This window comes from Trematomus bernacchii, unplaced genomic scaffold (genome assembly GCF_902827165.1).
Source record: "Trematomus bernacchii unplaced genomic scaffold, fTreBer1.1, whole genome shotgun sequence".
In the NCBI taxonomy this organism is placed as follows: domain Eukaryota; kingdom Metazoa; phylum Chordata; class Actinopteri; order Perciformes; family Nototheniidae; genus Trematomus; species Trematomus bernacchii.
In genome coordinates this window covers 1,015,934-1,033,932 of record NW_022987828.1, presented here as the reverse complement: position 1 = coordinate 1,033,932, position 17,999 = coordinate 1,015,934, and the positions used below count along the sequence as shown (strand labels likewise).

General features: G+C 41.2%; 1 protein-coding gene across 1 annotated transcript in view; it reads left to right on the top strand.

Moving 5' to 3' along the window:
• The window catches only part of cdh23 (cadherin-related 23), a 185,371-nt gene that overhangs the window by 88,255 nt on the left and 79,117 nt on the right, over nucleotides 1-17,999 (top strand). Inside the window, 3 exon segments of the mRNA XM_034152488.1 lie at nucleotides 154-232; nucleotides 15,254-15,366; nucleotides 16,982-17,170. Of these exon segments, the coding sequence (XP_034008379.1) occupies nucleotides 154-232; nucleotides 15,254-15,366; nucleotides 16,982-17,170 (381 nt within the window).

Below are 17,999 nucleotides of genomic sequence, written 5' to 3'. Positions count from 1 at the left end.
TTTAATTTGCCGATAGCTGTTTACTGTGATACTAGGTTTCTTGTCATCGATAACAGGTCAGATGAAAGTGATTCCACTGCCGGTAAAAAATACAACTGTGAGAGTACTTGCAGTTTTTACAGTATGTTTTTGTGTGTGTGTGTGTCTCTGCAGGGCCACGTCGTGCGTAAGATAACAGCCATTGACCAGGATCTTGGGCGACCGAGGGGCATCGGCTACACCATCATCGCAGGTCTGAGTCACATAATCAATCTGACACCCACAGCACACAGAGGGGGAATCGATCACCTCTTATCATAATCCCACAGGCAATAATAGACAAGTCTCATCAAGCACATTAGTCAATACCTGCAGAGAGCAGCCTCAGAATTGGAGAATAGGTTTCCCGTAAGCAGTTATTAATCACTGTTTGGTGCAGTCGTGCGCGCGTCAGCCTTCATTTAGTGTTATCATTCACAAGTTGGCTCCTGCCATCAAAACAGGATTATGGTTTGTCAGAGTGACAAATGTAACCTTCGGCAGAAGACTGTGATCACATGTTTTTTCCGTTCCTGTCTACTTGTTGTGTGTTGTTCGATTTGTTTTACTAGAAACCTCACGCAAGCTGTCGGCATTAAAGGCACTGAGATCAAATGTCATGCTAATGAGACCCTTATTTGGTGTAGGTGTTACTATACCTGAGAGTTTTAAACTAAAGGAGATGAGAGGAAGCTACAGTGTGCACAGTGCTGACAAGGTTATAACTGTGATCCTGCTTTAATACTCCTCAAGAGTTTTCTTACCTCTGCCAAGGATGTGTTTTGTGCCTGCCAGTTATTGTGTCTGTCTCTCTGCCAGGAGGATATCTCCACAACTCATGAACAGATTCCCATTAACATTTTAGTGGGCAGATTCCCCTTCAGGGCAAGGAGCTTTAAGTTAGATTTGGCTGTTGATCTTTATCTAGGATTCTCCCTATCGAGTTTCTTTAATATTTAGCATTATCTATGTTGTCACAGGAAGATGATTCCAAATCCTTTTCGCAGTTTTAACATTAACTTTAATTATGTTTTTGGTACTAGGAGTAAGTGGAAAAAGCAATACGTGTTGGCAGAAGTTAAGTTTTTATGCCCATTTGTATTTCTGTGCTGTAGTGCTACCACAGCGTAAGAGTGATGCTGAGGGTGTTGCCCAATAACACTTCATTGTGACCTGGACAGCATTCCTCATTAACTTCTACCACTCAAAATGTAACTTTCAGTACACATCGCTGCGCTCACCACTGTTTGTGGAGCTTGTGTAAAAAAAATACATGAATGGATAAATGTGGCCACACTAGATGAGGAAAGCTTGTACGGAAAGAAGCTACAACAGAGAAATGTGTGTTGTGGCAAACGCTGTGGTTTCGTTCTCTCCAGTGTTGATTTTATAACTACATTAAGTCACGTCTCAGATTAATGCTGTTGTCATGTTTACACATAACCAGGTTATCTAACTCACAGGGAGATTGGAATGGATTAAGCATAACTAGGTTAACAGCGCTCAGTAAAATGGCAATTCTCTACATAACTCTTGCGGTAACATCTACTGTATAAATCTCTATCTCTTTCTTTTTGGGTTTATAATGTATAATATCATTTTCTATTGTAACTTGTCCATCAAATAACTTTAATGATGGGAAATTATTGAATTATGGATATTTGTGACATTAAAGCACCTGAATGTGTCTTTATCATATATCTTAGTGATGCAGAAAGAGAACCTCTTCACACCTGTTATTTAAATATTTGATCCATATGTCTTCTGTTTGTTCCTGTCAAAACATTTTCCGGATGTGGCTGTTTGAACAGGTTTCTGTAAGATGCAGTCCTTTTTTTTAGGTTTTTGGTTACCCCTCTTAGTAAACTCCATATTCCTATTAAAATGAAACGCAACATATTTGACTCGGCGGTCCATGCACTGATGTAATATTGCTTTAATAACCCTGCAGGGTGTTTTATTTTCATCACGATCAACGCCTCGCTCCTGAAGGACTAGCAATCCCTCTGAGATCCTTCAGGTCTGAAACATTGATCTGTGGTGGAAATAAACACCACTGGGAGGATTACAGCATGTAGACTGTATCCTTTAAACTCTGCGTGCCCCCTGTCGAGCCCACAGCGCCAGGATGGAAGGACATCGCTGCCTCCAGTGGTGCCAGCTGGCTGATAAGGGCTGGCACTGCTTGATCAGCCCTGCTGCACCATGGGAATTTTGGGTGATGAAGATATTCATTGTAATGCCATCTGCCGAGTCACTGCCTGACCTCACGGCTGAACGAAGGAATTGACAATGTGTGTGTGTGTGTGTGTGTGTGTGTGTGTGTGTGTGTGTGTGTGTGTGTGTGTGTGTGTGTGTGTGTGTGTGTGTGTGTGTGTGTGTGTGTGTGTGTGTGTGTGTGTGTGTGTGTGTGTGTGTGTGTGTGTGTGTGTGTGTGTGTGTGTGTGTGTGTGGTGTGTGTGTGTGTGTGTGTGTGTGTGTGTGTGTGTGTGTGTGTGTGTGTGTGTGTGTGTGTGTGTGTGTGTGTGCGCGTGTGTGTGTGTGTGTGCGTGTGTGAGCATGTGTGAGCATGTGTGAGCGTGTGTGCGTGAGCATGTGTGAGCATGTGTGCCGTCATGTATTATTTGTGAGAGTCCATGCTACAGTGCACAGCCCAGCCCACTTTTTCATGGAGTTCACCATAAACACTTTGCTCCTATTCAGTGCGCACACCTACTCAGTCTTACTTACCATCTGCTGCCACATGTTTTATTGTTGTGTGTGTGTGTGTGTGTGTGTTGTTTGCTGTTTGCTGCAAAGTTGAAGGGCTGAGTTAAGCTCTAGAGGAGAAGAGCATTAAAAAGACATTAATTAGGTGTTGCGATGTATTCCCAGTCGTTGCAAAATCAAGAGTTATAGCACCGCACCGAGCCCTTATGGAGATGGAGACTGTAGGCTTGATACAATCATTATAAGTTTGATAGATAATGGAAGTTGAAGGGTGATGCGGCGCCACTAGATAAAGGTGGGAGTGTAAGGTTGTCAGATAATTTCCAAATGCCTGTGTGGTTCCCTGTGTGTGCTCGTACTTTCGCATGTGTCTCTGTCTATCCAGGCTCATGAGCTGTGCTGCAGTCAGATTAGTGAGGGCATGCTTGTTTGCAGACTTAAGTGTGACTCCGCACAACGCCCCCCCCCCCCTCGCCTTCCCGCTCCTCGCGCCGAGTGTCCTCGGAGAGCACGGCTCGCTCCTGCGGGACTCGTCTCATTAGTTCAGTAATTAAGATAAACGAGGTTTTAATTGCAGCTGTGATTTATGCTAATGATTGTGGGACTCAAGATGAGGATTTCCTCTCCCTCCTCCAATCAGAGGGCAGATCTGGGATTTGCTGTGTACAAGAGATACCATCACAGATACTTTGCCTCCAATGTTGCAGTTGTTGTTGTTTGATAGTAGAGATGCTGGGGGGGGGTGCGGTTCTGATGTTAGTACATCCCTACTCCACAGGGTGTGATGTATGTGACCTCTGACCTACTGCTCTCATTATACAGTATATCTAGATCGCTAAAATCACTACTGATCACACCTCCCTATAGGCTAAATACATGTTTTTTTCCACAATGTTCCAACAATAACAAATTCTCCCCCCATTAATGGTAAAACAAATGTTTTTATTTCATGCGTTTAGTGGATGTTGCCCTTAAAGTGGCAGCAATTTAATCACCTTAAACTCATCATTGTAAATGCTGCTATTGCTGCATTTTATATTTCCTTGTCCGATAAAGAGTGACATTCAAATGTGTATCTAATACAAAGTAAACCTACAGTATAATTAACAAAGTTTAAAGACCAGAAAAAAAGCTGCATTAACAATGTGATGTGCTTGCAGAACTATTAAAAGATGAAACAAATTATTAGTTTCCTTTCTTCTAATTCACCAGTATTCATGTTAGTATGCCTCACTGAGAGGCTGCTGGACTGAAATTAAATATTGGGTGTGAGAGTTTTTGTGATTAATGAATTTGTAACTTCTGCACGGAATTTATTTGAGAAAGCTGTGCAGAACCACTGACAAACTATAAGTGATCAGACAGAAGTTATACAAACGCTCTGGTAATTATCGCTATTACCCAGCTCGTTCTGGTTCTAATAATGTTGGGCCAATATATGATATGCGATAAAAATCCAAAAGCACTTCCCCTGATCTGAAACCCTCACCTAATAACAATCAATATCTTCCAAATAATAAAATTGAATATTTCCTTCATTACACTTTCTTAGTCAGTACAATTTGGCCACTGGCAATATAATATCAAGTGATGTTTCTTACAGCTATATGCATTAAATAACTGTTTAAAGGTTCTGATTTAGGCTACAGCCACACGAGGACGATAACGGAAACGAACGGAAATCGTGTTCAAAAAAGTCTTCCGGTCACACGCAATAGGCACCAGAAACGTGTCCATTCACACGAGACCGCTCGACCCACTGGAGACGCTGTAGTACATATGCCGGGCCTGTAAGTGGCGCAGTACTTCCGCCACAAAATACACCAAAAGCAGCGAAGACGACTTCCCGCGCATGCATGGTTGCCATGGTTGCCCTTCTGTTTATTCTCCGCGCTGGATTTAGCAGCAGAGGTGGGGTTTCGCCCGTCAACATGTCCGTTAAAGTTTAAATCTTCCGGACAAAATTATAAAAGTGCCGGTCAAGTGTCTTCTTTGTTATTTATTGAGCTTTAAAACAAATGAATAATGACTCTATATAATAATATAAGACTAAAACACGGAGGACGGAGATCTCTTTTCCTCCCCCTCTCCTGACAGCCCGTCAGTATCCGTGGTCTCATACAGCTCGCTGATCCAGTAATGAGTGACCCGACAGTAAAAATAAACATATTTATAACTAGTTTAGGTAGTTTGAGAGGTAATTAAAATAGCTAAGGGTGATGATCTAACTTGAAGTGTGTGTTTTGTTCCGCTCACTGCTGCATCACAGCGGGCGGAGCTGCAGGTGATCATGAAGAGCTGCGTGTCTCCTCTCCTGTCCGATTAGACTTCACTCGCGTTTATGTCCATATCGATCAAATCTAGCTGGAAGCTCCTGCTGGGTGCACTGTCCTGCGAGATTCCGGGACCTGGCTCGAAACACTGGGGCTATTGCGTCATCGTTATCGGGAAATTAGACGCGTAGACACGGAACCGTTTGGCCCCCCAGAGCGTTTCGTCCGCAGATCTACCCACCTTGGGACCCGTAATCGTTATCATTATCGTTATCGTTATCTGCTTTTCCCTGTCGGCCTCGTGTGGCCGAACCGTCTATATGATAGAGAACTGTAGCGGATACGACCGTTATCGTCCTCGTGTGGCTGCAGCCTTAGGCTCATGCTGGTAAGTGGCCCATCGAAATGAATGCAAGAAAGCAGAATAATTGTTTAATAATACAGTTATCTCTTTAGAAAAGCACATCAGCAATATCAGCCTGTTCAGTCCTGTTTCCCAAGTTGCTTTAACTCCAGTTCCTCTTGAAATGTGAAATGACCTGTTACGGTAAAAGTTCTAGTCGAACACCAGCAGGATATCCACCCTTTATACTTGATTTAACATGCTTACCTGAGGGTTCAAAACATTTAATAACATTATTGAATACGATATCTTTGGAATGCATTAAGGGACTCAAAGATCCTATTTAGGTGGTGAAAGGTAAATGCCACTGTAACCTCAAAGCGGTTTTGGAAATGACTCACAAATGAGTTCAGACATCTTTTTGTCTAAATGTCATCTTACAGCGTATCAAATAAAATCATCAATGTACATTTCCTTCATTTTAACAATATGTATTATCAATATTCTAAGTAGGATATCTTTAACATACAGTTACATGCAACTTGTATTGCGCTTGTATGCTAAACATATTTTTCAACCAGACAGTAACTTCTTAATAATAATAAAGTGGTTCTGTTGGAAAAGTGCAGACAAACCATCATACTCATGCACATGTGTTCATTGGTGAACACATTACTTGATTTTGATAATGTTCGTAAGAGATACAGCTGACGTACAGGCCAATCCAAATATGGTCAAGGTGTGTAATGCTTTATCGGTTAGACTGTAGCCAGAGCGTAGCAGGTTAGTTGCATAAAACTCTCATCTCTTTCACATCATTCCTATAGTGTTGTTCTCTCTAACAAACTGTTTACTGAGGGTGAACAATCCATTTCGATTGGCTTAATTATTGGAGCTATTAACTGGATTACCTGCACTCTATATTTGGCCAAATAGACTGGATTCATCTTCTTATTATACTGTAGACACATGCATTTCCAAACATTTGGTCTACCTATGCTGTCAAATGTATTATCTCTTCGATTTACACACGGCATCTATTGCACGTCTGTCCGTCCTGGGAGAGGGATCCCTCCTCTGTTGCTCTCCCTGAGGTTTCTCCCATTTTCCCCTTTAAACTGTGGGTTTTCTCTGGAGGTTTTTCCTTGTACGATGTGAGGGTCTAAGGACAGAGGGTGTCGTATCGTATTGTCATACTGATATTCTGTACAAACTGTGAAGTGCACTGAGACAAATGTAACATTTGTGATATTGGGCTATATAAATAAACATTGATTGATTGATTGATAGACATAAACTTTACCGAACTGAAAAGAGCTATCAGAGAGATGTTAGCAAACCAGTCTGTCCAAGAGTCAGGATATGAGTTAAACCCCTGTGTAAACTTTGTTTGCGTCTTTACTGTGCTGTAATGCTAGTGTAAGAACAAGCAGGAAAAAAATCAGCCAAGTATCCCACAGAATGAAAGGACATCCCCGAGCCTTTCATATCGGCCTCTTTTTTATCTGTGTGTTCTTGTTTCTATCTCTTTTGTCACACACAAGCGAAACTAATCCCATTTTAAGCCCTTTTCCATCCCTACCATTTTCTTTCCTTTTAGATGAAGCTTCCCCTCTCATTGCATCTTCCCATGTTGAGAAACTGCAGCAAAGAAATTGTCCCAGAGTCATCCAACTCCTAGTTCTTACAATCTCTTGCCTGACCGCATTGGATTTTAATTTGCAGCAACCCAAGCAGAATAATTGGCCAAATTGATAAAAGATGATAACTCAATTTCCCTATTTACTAAATAAATCCTACAGTATTGGGAAGTTTGTCAGATGCTACAGACTGAGACCTCATTATGCCCTGACACAGTGTAGCCACAGGCGTCCACTGACTTCCATGGTGTTTTCCTGGGGAAGCCTGTGAGCCTGTCTGCCCTGCCACAGATGTGAGTCACATGACCCTGTCCTGTGCCGCTGATCTGAGGGAGACGACTGGCCTGGTGTCCCAGCCTCCTCTGAGCATACAGGTCAGACGGGCATGCATACGCCATTTCCCGCCTGGACAAACTGATAAGCAGTAAAGGGGATTATTTCCCCTCGCCTGCCTTTTCACACATATCCTGTGCTGCTACACCCTGATGCTCTGATTCCATAGTGCCTCACTCCTATCAGCACGCGTGCTGTAATATGGACAAGGCTATTACCTGTTATTCTATGGGGAGCTCTTATTGTGAATGCCGCATCGCTAGGATTTCTCTGCGTTTTCAATTAGACGCTCTGAGGCTCTCCGCAGCCTGTGGCTATGTAATCTCTTGGAGAAGGCAGATAGTCTGCGGGACACTGCTCACAACACAATTCAAAGTCTAGTTGACTCTAGTCGAGCCGAGCAGGTGTGTTAACATCAGGTCCAGACCTCACTGGGCTATGATACTGTCTCATACAGCAGATTCCTCATTACACCCATCTTTTCATTCATTCATTTAATCCCACAGTTGCATGCACTTAGTATCACACAACACATTCTGATCATAAATCATACAAAATCAGATCTTAATGTATGTATATGTTCAAATTAACAATCAAATTATAATCAAGAAATTAAAAAAGATTAAATTACATTTACCAAAGTTCAGTAGGAATCCTCCGTACTGCCCCTTAATTAGTGTGAATGCTCCACTGTAGTTCTTCGAATCTGTATATCTTCTTCTTATTATTTCAACCAATATTTTGCCGTCCGATAACTTCAGCCTACTTTCAGCTACAGAAACCATTCAAATATCAAAATATTCAGCCTTTTCAGCAAGTTTTCTCAAAATATTGTATACTTTTTGAAATATTCAGCTTTTTAAACTCTTTTTTTAACATGTAACTCAATGGGAGGAACCTTCAAATCCTCTTTTACCTACACCTTGCGCCAAATGCTTCTCCTTCCACATACTTTCAGCTAGAGACTTCATTCCAACTTTAAAATGATCACAAGACCAAAAGTTTGCAGTTAAAATATTCTGATGCTTTTCAAAGCCTTTTTACTTTCTTTTCTTCTCTTATCATTCACTACTACGTACATCTGATATGTAACTCCTTCAGCCTACTTTCAGCTGCAGAAACCATTAAACTATTAACTTACTCTTATTAAGCTTCTTCACTATTTTTCCTACTCTTCCAGTTTAACATTTCAATTTCAAGTTTCCAACAAAGTCATTGCAATGCATTTGAGCTGTAACAATTTTGATTCAAATCATTTCTCTTTTCTGCATTTCTCCGCTAAGTTCAGCAACACACTCACTTGGTTTTTGTAGCTAAAAGCAGCTACAGAGACCATTCAACTAATAACATATTCAGCTTTTTCTGCATTGTCAGCTAAATTCAGCAACAAATGTACACAGTTTACAGCATTCGCACGCATTTTCAGCAGGAAATGCATTGTCTAGTCTCATTTGTTGTATGTTTTCACCTTAACATTTTTTTTTTTTATTAAAATGATATCCTTAACATATATATCAGCTTTATCTTTTGCTGTTAGACCTTCTCCTTTTATCTTCATTTATCTACAGGATAAAAGGGTTACTGCCTGGCTGAGAATTGTTATCCTCAGCTATCTGCTTCTGAACACGCACATTTACAGATGCCAAACCCAATTTCCTCTGCCTCTGTCGTCCACCCAGCTGTTGTTTTGTACAGTGTGCAGAAAAAGATTTTTGTATTGACGGGCAAACTGCAACAAAATATCAGATGGGAGGTTAAATCCCAAGTACTGTAGGCTACTTTTAGAGACGGAGACAGAAGGTCTCACACACGTGAACAAACAAGTCAATAGATAAGACACTGTCAGCTCAATGCTTTGTTTAATAGACAACATGTGACACCTTGAGCTGATAGATCACAGCCAGTAATCAATGCCTCAGTTTGATTATTTTCCATGAGAGAGCTGAAGATTGTGAATCAATAGTGTTGGCTGTGACCAGGTTGAGAATCATTTAAGTTTATACTGTGTCATCTGGAATGGAGGAAGTACTCTATCTGTAGTACAGTTTATTCTAAGTAAGTGATAAGACCATTACTAAAAGAAAAGAGGTGAGGTATAAAGCTGCATCTTTTTGCAGTTAACTGTGACTGGTGCTTTGGGTAAAGTGCTTCAAAGACAGGTGAGGAACTTGGGTGATAGTGAGTGTTAAGGTTTCCTTACCCTTTGCGTGTGTGCGAGAGGCGGGTGTTCTATGGTTGTATTTTCGGAGATGTAACAGTTGTAACAGTTGTTATTGTCGTAGAGAAGTAAAGTCTTAAAACGTACAGTTGTCTTTGGAGTTATTCAACTAACAGTGAGAACCTCCTATACCGGGTATCACGAAATGGCCGACTTTGATAAGGACTGAGAAACAATTCTGTTTGGACTAATATCTATTAATTTAATGAGAATATCTAATCATTTTCATGGAGTGTTGGTATTTTTCAATTGTCAGGTGCACCTATTAAACCTATGGTTTCACTTATTGAACCATCAATTTGATAATTTACCGTCAGTAGACTGTTCGCTATAAGTAACAACAGTGTTAGACAGCGCTGTTACAACACAAGTCATCATTGACTTCATCACACACTAACTGCAGGGGCTGGGTATTAAAACACTGAGGCACAGCCCCATGGTAAGAATAGCTTCATTTCATAGACTAAGGCAATATAATGACATTTAGACATGATGAGGATTGTAAAGGACATTTTAGTAACTAAATCTTTTTAAAATGTTTTCACACCTAATACACCCAGTGTATGTGACATGGCTTCACAGATGAGGAGCATTAAGTAATGCATCACTCACCCTACAGTAATGTAACAGAATGTAAACAATGACAACACATGTTTATCCTCATCCACTCTGACATTAAATTCAGTCTAACTGTGGCTTCACTGTTTCTGACATTGACTCCTTTCTGATAAAGCAGACTGGTAGCTATGGAAGTAACACATCTGTACACATCTGTAGAAGTGTATCTTACCATCTATGTCAACCAAACAGATTGCGATACCTTTGCAAAAAATGACATTTTTGCTTTCATCCTCCATGTATTGTTTTAGAACATTTGTCCTTGAATCTTTTTTGAAGAAAAACTTTTGATGAAACTACTTCATTGAGTATTCATGAAATTCAGCTCGTCTGCCAATGGCAAGACACCCACAGGGCCATTATCAGTCTGCATCACACACACAAAAACACATACAAATGCACTGGTAGCTGTCAGACACTGAGGGGTGTGTGTCAATGCACAGATGAGCATGTGCGCAAGCAAGGCAGTGTATGTGAGGAGCCAATCATGAAGGTTCAGAAGTGCGTGTGGTTTGAAGACAATAACTGAAACCTCATCATCAAATATGATTTGCCTGTAGGCGTAATCCTTAAAAGTGACACTAATTTGTGTACATTTAACAAAATACACACAATCTTAGCCCCAAGACTCTGAGCACTGGCTGCATGCCATATCACATTACTAGAATGTTCCAACGCCCCCATAGTGTTGTCACAAACTAGAGGAAACAGTTGTCACTGGCTTAGTCATGGCGATTACACTTGCAGAACTCCTGCTTCGGCTGTCCTTAAAAGCTCATTGCTCGGAGAAAGTCATTGTCATCCACTTGTCGCACGCACGATTGAGCTCATCAAATCAAATGCCTTTTCTTCTTCTGTTCTCTTGGGCAATCCCTACATAATAACTACACGTATGTTTTCCACTTTTGCGACTCAATCCACTTTCCCATTCCTGACCTTTCTATTTTTCCCTTTCTGCATTCACTCATTTGCTCTTTGTAAGAAGTGGAATTTCAGGGATTGAGGGAACTGTTCTCAGTAAATGAGCGTTCATTTTATTGTTCATGACACAAGAATCTAAATGTGTTTGTCAATAGATAAAATGAAATCCACACCCATGCTTTTCTTTCTGCTTTGGTACAATAATGCTGAGATTTTTCAAAGTGGCAAATTATCGGATTACTTTTATCCCGTGATTGTAATATCAGCTATTAAAGCTATTGCACACATACTAAATTTGTACCACAAGGAAATAATGGCTGCTTTGGTGTTTGCGTCCTTGCTTGTGGGCATTTATTTATCTGTGTGTGTATGTGCGATTGCATTTGAGTACTCGGCACTAGACAAAATTATGGCATGTTTTCTCATTTTCCAGTCCAGTACTGTCAGTAATGTGAGAGCATGGCTAAACCCCCGGAGTCTCACATCATAGAATCAAACTCTGCCAGTTATGCACTCTGATACACACACACTTTCACACCTTATCTGCATAAGAATTCAGAAAAGAAAAAACACACACACACACACACACCTGCTTTTAGTATGAATATCAAATGCAAAAAAATAAGTTTGCATTTATTTTTGCTGAATTTGACAGTGTGCACTGAGTGCAGCAATTTCCCCCCCTGATCTAATCACAGTGTCCTGGCAGATCACTTGAACACTTTCTATCAGCAATTAGAATATGATTATATTTTCCTCTCAGTGGGACTTCTGAGTCGCTGCATAATTTCAGTCTGTCGCTTTGGTCAGAGAGGTGGACGGCCGTTCTGTGGAACCTGAAGCAGTAAGTCAAATCCTCTTGCATACAGAGGGTAAAACCTGCAGTCTGCTGTAACCGTGCACATGTACATTACAGCGCAGCACAACGATGTGGGTGTGTGTGTGTGTGTGATAAAACCCACTCACACTTGGCCAGGTGAGTGCCCAGTCGTCCGGGTAAGGAGCGGCTGTTGGAGTGGATTGGCATGCAAGTCAGGCCACTGAAGCTGACAAACCAATTTACAGGCATGATGCCCACACTGAGAGTACCGTTGCACATTACCCCCCCCCCAACACTACCACCACCGTTCATTATTAACATCAACTCGTACCTCTGCCAAGCAGGCAAAAAGGACATTTTGGAATGAATGTGTCAGCTTTCTTCACTGATGATGACAAAGAAACGGTCATATTTTTCCAAGTTTAATCTTACGACAACAAATGATACACCTACTGCAGTCCTTCGCCAATGCTACATTCATATGCTTCTCAGATGCTTCCCGTTTGCCAAGTTGGGGAGTCGCTGTTTGGACTTCATTGTGTTCATGAGCAAAGAAGATGTGTTGTATTTGATTGCTAAGAGCGTTCTTTTTTTATTGATTTTTGTTCCAGTCGGGAACTCATATTTTCAGTTATTCTGACACCACATGAATGCATGTTGCAAAGTGAAGCCTAATGGATGTATCCGCCCCATGATTCTGATACCTCCAATATTGAATGGGTTCTTCCTTAGCTCATGCTACACCTTTCCAGAACAGACAAACAAAACAAGTCGAAAACATGTCGTTTTATTTTAACTGTCAACAAACATCAATCGAACAAACTTAAGAATTATAAATAACTATGATCTTTCTCTAAAATCTATCAAACCTTAACCATACAGTAGGTGTGTAATCCGCAAAATAAAGTGATTAGAAATCGAAACTTAAAGGCACAGTCAATGCCATGCTGACTAATCTTTCTCGAGTAACCTTGAATTTAAAGTATGACTTATACGTTTTTTTTTTCGAGTCGCACTGCACTCACACCTTTCTCCAGATCCACAATGAAATAGATTATGTAAGCTGGATGTAATCAGCAGTAGTTTTTGTCCGTTTCACCTCCCTCCCTTTCTCCACCTTTTGGCCTCAATCCAGGCTAATTACCCCAGGGCGCTGCTCTCTCTGCTGGCCTGCCTCCCATTTCTACGCCCCCCTCTGTGCACTCTCTGTAGCTTCCCTCCTCTCCATTCCAGGCTAGGTACATGGCAATAATAGAGCAGTGAGTGGGGTGCAGGGAACACAGGCATGGGTTAATCTGTTGACCTGAGCCGTTGTGCACTGTAGACTCACCATCTGACCATGTTTCTCTGTAGTCTAGACCTCAGCTATTACTATAAACTATCTGAAGAAAGTCATTTGTAATCCCTCGAACTGCAACTCAAGGTTCATACTGTGCCCTACTTAGAAATAATTACTGCGAAAACACGATATGAATTCAGCAGTGGTGTTTTCCTAATTGATTTTAAATCTTTAGTTACACTGCTTGTATGTTTTATGATATTGATGTCATTTTATTTTATTTTAATTCTTTTTTTCTTAACGAGTAGTTATTCTATGTTTTTTATTTACATTACGTGTCACCTGATAGATCATTTTACCCAAAGCGACCCACTCACTGACTGAGCCACAGCCTCCCTTATTTATTATTAATATTATTAATTTATAATTTAGTAGTGGACAGACAAGCAATTTTTATTCGTAGGGTTTCGTTTATGCAGGATTTTAGTAAACGCTTCGCATGTTTTGTCATTTGGTGAATGTTTAATTAAATGCTGCACATGTGTTGTCAAGTTGGTAAAGAGGTTTCTTCATTTGCGTGCGTTTTGGCATATTTGTTCCATACATTTTGAAAACTGCAGCACGTTTTTCCCTATGGAAATGTTTTGTGCTGTTTTAGCGGGTTTGCACCTGTCGGCCACCACATAACACTCCCAGTCCGTACTCTCATCTAGACAACCTGGTTTAAATAAATTCATATCTTTCTTTACTTTGACATAGACAGGGAATGAGTTCGCTGACTATGTTTGCTCTCTTACCTCTCCGGAGATCATCCTGCTAAACAGTGTGTGAGAGCACTGAGGAGTTCCTGTGCTGTCCGCTGCTGACAGCAGTCTATATTAAAAAGGCACACATGTATAAGTTCCAGGTGGTGCAGCCGTCTGATACAGCTCTGTCTGCTCCATTGTTTGCTCCACTGAGCAGATCGCTCCGATAACATTCACATGTATGAACTGCCACTATCTCCAGATTGCACGGGGGCTTCTTTAGGTCTCATACAACACATGTGGAAGGCACAGAGAATACCAATGAAGCTGTGAAGGCATTCAGTGTTTTGGAATGAAAGGTGATTCATATTGCTGTGTGTGTGTGAAGTGAGTGGGAAACAGCGGGCAGGAAATTAGAGAGGTGAGGGTGATTGGGTGCATTTTCGTTTGTTGTCTCCATCTGCTGGGTGCAATTAGCAGCCAACAGCCACAAGTTGCCTGACAGAGAGAGAAAGCCAGACTGAGCGTGTCAAAGAAGAGTGTTAGAGTGATGACAAAGTTAATGAGAAGGAGTTTAATTTTAAAAAGAAGAGAGGGAATAAGAAATATGAGAAGAGGACTTGAGTGGGTCTCAGTCTAATAATTGAAGTGAATAGAGAACACGAGGCACATTTAAACTTGTTAATGAGAACAGTGTCAAGTTCATCATTTCAAACGCCCCTCTTTGAAGAAGTGCATAGACTATAACAAAGTTAATGCAATGATCAGCCCAGTGAAGTAATGGAGTTCAGGAGAAATGTGCAGAAAGCTAACATAGTGTAAAACTTATTTAAATCTAAGTGTTACGTTTTTAGCGGATGGGGGGGGGGGTTGTATTCTCAGCAGAAGCTTATCTTATCTAAAGTTTAAAATAAGCAAACAAAATTGAATATGAAAATGAATAGAAATTGCAACTTGAATTGAGTGAATGTAAAGTGACAGAAACTCTGGTGTACATCATGTAAAGAAGTGAAAGGGAATGCTGACAAAGAGGCAGTGCAAGGAGGGCAGACAGTGACGGATAAACCAAAGGGATGTAGGGAAGGCAGCTCGTGGACATGTTGGAGGTGGTGGATCAGCCAAAGGCAGGTAGAGAGACAGGACATGGCAAAGCAAAAGCCGTTCATATTGCATGAAATGGAGACATGCACATAGCTCATCCAATGCCTCCCCGTCCAGAGGCTCCACGCTGCCTCCCAGGTGTTATGTTGAATTATCCACAACGCCAGTTTCGTTTGTACGTCTGACTTTCTTATCTCTGTCTCTCTTTCTCCAACTACCCATCCATCCATCCAGGGAACACCAACAGCGTTTTTGCCCTGGACTACATCAGCGGGGCCCTGACAGTGAATGGCCAGCTGGACAGAGAAAACCCTCTCTACTCAGCAGGATTCACGCTCACTGTTAAGGTGAGCTACTGAAGGGGACGCGGTGCACGGGGGGGGTGGAGGGACTGTGGCAGCCGGGGGAAGGGATCGAAAGGCTGTTTTGCTGGTGGATCAAGAGAGGGCTTTGATATGATAGTGTATTAAATCAATGCAGTGTCTGGGTTTGCAGCTCATACTATACGTATTTTGACAGTATTTGGCTATAATTAGAAAACATCTCAAGGTCAATACTTCAATTAAAAGTGGATACAAGATTATACCATGTTTATTAATAGATGTTTGTGATCCAGACATATTCAAGTACCTTTATTGGGTTGGTCAGTGAAGGTATTTGTGATTATGTCCCCATTTAGAGGCTGCTGTTCAGTGAACATCCAGCAGCTGGGCAGGACAGGGGGAGCAGAGGAGGATAAGATAAAAGAACACGATTTACAGTCATCCGAACACTAAATGCTCTTTGGTTCCTCCGCTTCTTTTTTACCTTTTCTTCTGTTTGAAGCAGGTGCAATCTCTAAATCCCTCCACTGAGTCTAAAGTCTATATCACTTTATGTCACTCCTGCCCTCTCACCCCGCCCCCAACCTTCCTACCTTGAACATGCCACAACGTTCTCTTCTGTCACCAATTCTTCTCTTCCAGGATTGTACACCAAGTGGTACCCACAGGGTGAGAGGGTGCGTGAAATGGATTTCCAAGTGCAACTCAAAGTGGAAGGTTTTCCGATCAAAGACATACTTTTTCCAATGTTACACTGGGGATTTTGATGGCATGTCAAGTGAAATGGTTTGTGCCTGTACAGCACAGTAAATGGCCTTTAGTACCCCCTAATAGCCTCACTAGCACTCATGTATTCAATCATGGCGCAATTATTGTCCATAAAAAGCACGTTGTATGACGTTTTTTTTATGTGAGAGACTCAACATTGAGATAAAACTAGCTCTAAGGTTTGATACAAAAAAGATGCTGGCTTACATATTCCAACCTCAGTCATCTTTTTAATTGAAATCAATAATTCCAAAGAAGAAAAGGAGCATAAGCAAAAAGTGCTGAAAATGAAAAAAAGGGTCGCCCAAAAATTGTATTTATAAGATATGGATTTTTCCCCTCCACATTTTCTCTGCCTCTCTCTGCTTGTGCGTTCTTAGGTGGTGTTGCTATTGATTGCGGTGTGCCATAGTAATACAACTAATTTCTCAACTTCAGGCAGCTTAGATAGTGCTGAGCGTGTGGAGGTGGAGGTCAAATGATTCAGTGGCGTTGGAACGAGAGAGGCTAAACTACCTTGATTACCCAGAGACCACTATGTTGTTCCTGCCTCTTCTCCTATTGCTTGTGACACTATTCCATCAATAAAAGACCACGGCTGCCTATTGCTATCTTTCTCTCCTATAGTTCTTTTTTTCTAGTAGTGTCTTCTCAATGGGACTTTTCTCCTAAATCTCATTGTATGTACGTGGATGTACATGTGCTGGCCCTCTCTTGGCCTCACTTTGAGCCTATTTCTGTGATTGCTTTGAGTCCACCCTTTGATCCAATAAATGAACAGCCGTAAATACCTGGCTGAGATTGTGTGCTGACCACCTCCATCCGAAATGACATTTTAGGGGCAATCAAATCTCTCCTTCTTCTCTCTAAGGCCACAGAGTTGAAAGAAGATCGCAGTCCATCAGATGCAACCGTGATGACCACCTTTACCATCCTGCTAATCGACAGGAACGACAACGCTCCGAAGTTCAACAGTTCTGAGTATCGGCTCCACATCACCGAGCTGGCCCAGGTGGGCTTTGCCCTTCCGCTCTTCATCCAGGCCGAAGACAAGGACGAGGTGGGTGGATAACATCTATTCTCTTATACAGATAAGGCTGCATGACACCAGGCTTTCTCAGCAGCTTACGATTGATAGAAAAATAGGTTTCAGCCTCAGTTCCCATAGCGATCCAAGAAGTAGTTTGGGGACCAATCCGGGGACATTTTGAAATCAGATCCTTTCTGAACTGTGCTCTGTCCATCTCTTTAGTGTGACACATTTCACTTTGACTTTAATCTAAATAAAAGGCATCGTGAATGTGGATAATTGAATATTGCAAGTAACTGTGAATTCAGTCACAGAGGTTGGAAAACACTGGGCTCCTGTTATCGTAGCTGCCACCGGTTTGAATGATAAATGTAGTTATTGGAATTAATACTTATTCCATGAGTAACTTCACCAAAGGCCAAAATACAATACACACAGATCAATTGTAAGGAGAAAACATTCAGACTAAAACACCACAATGTTTTCTAGTTTCAACAACAGAGAGTGATACATCTTCCCTCTAGCTGATTATTTTGCGTCAATCTTCAGGAGTCTTCTCTTCATATCGCATCAATAATTTAAGAGGATAAAGGTTCATTTAAAACTATGCCCTTCAGTATTTGTGTCAAAATGCTCGTTAAAAAGGTGTTTCAGAGTAAGTTGGTTACACATGTTTCAATGTAAACATTCAGGTAGATCAAATTGGAATCAATATTGTCAGATCAGATCAGTCCAGAACATGTAAAATAATTGTAATTGATCGTATAAGTTCTGTCTACAAAGACAGCTACATGTGAGTGGTGGTGTTTTGTGTTTCCATTTGAAAGGTTTGGATTTATATTGCTTATAAAAACACCAG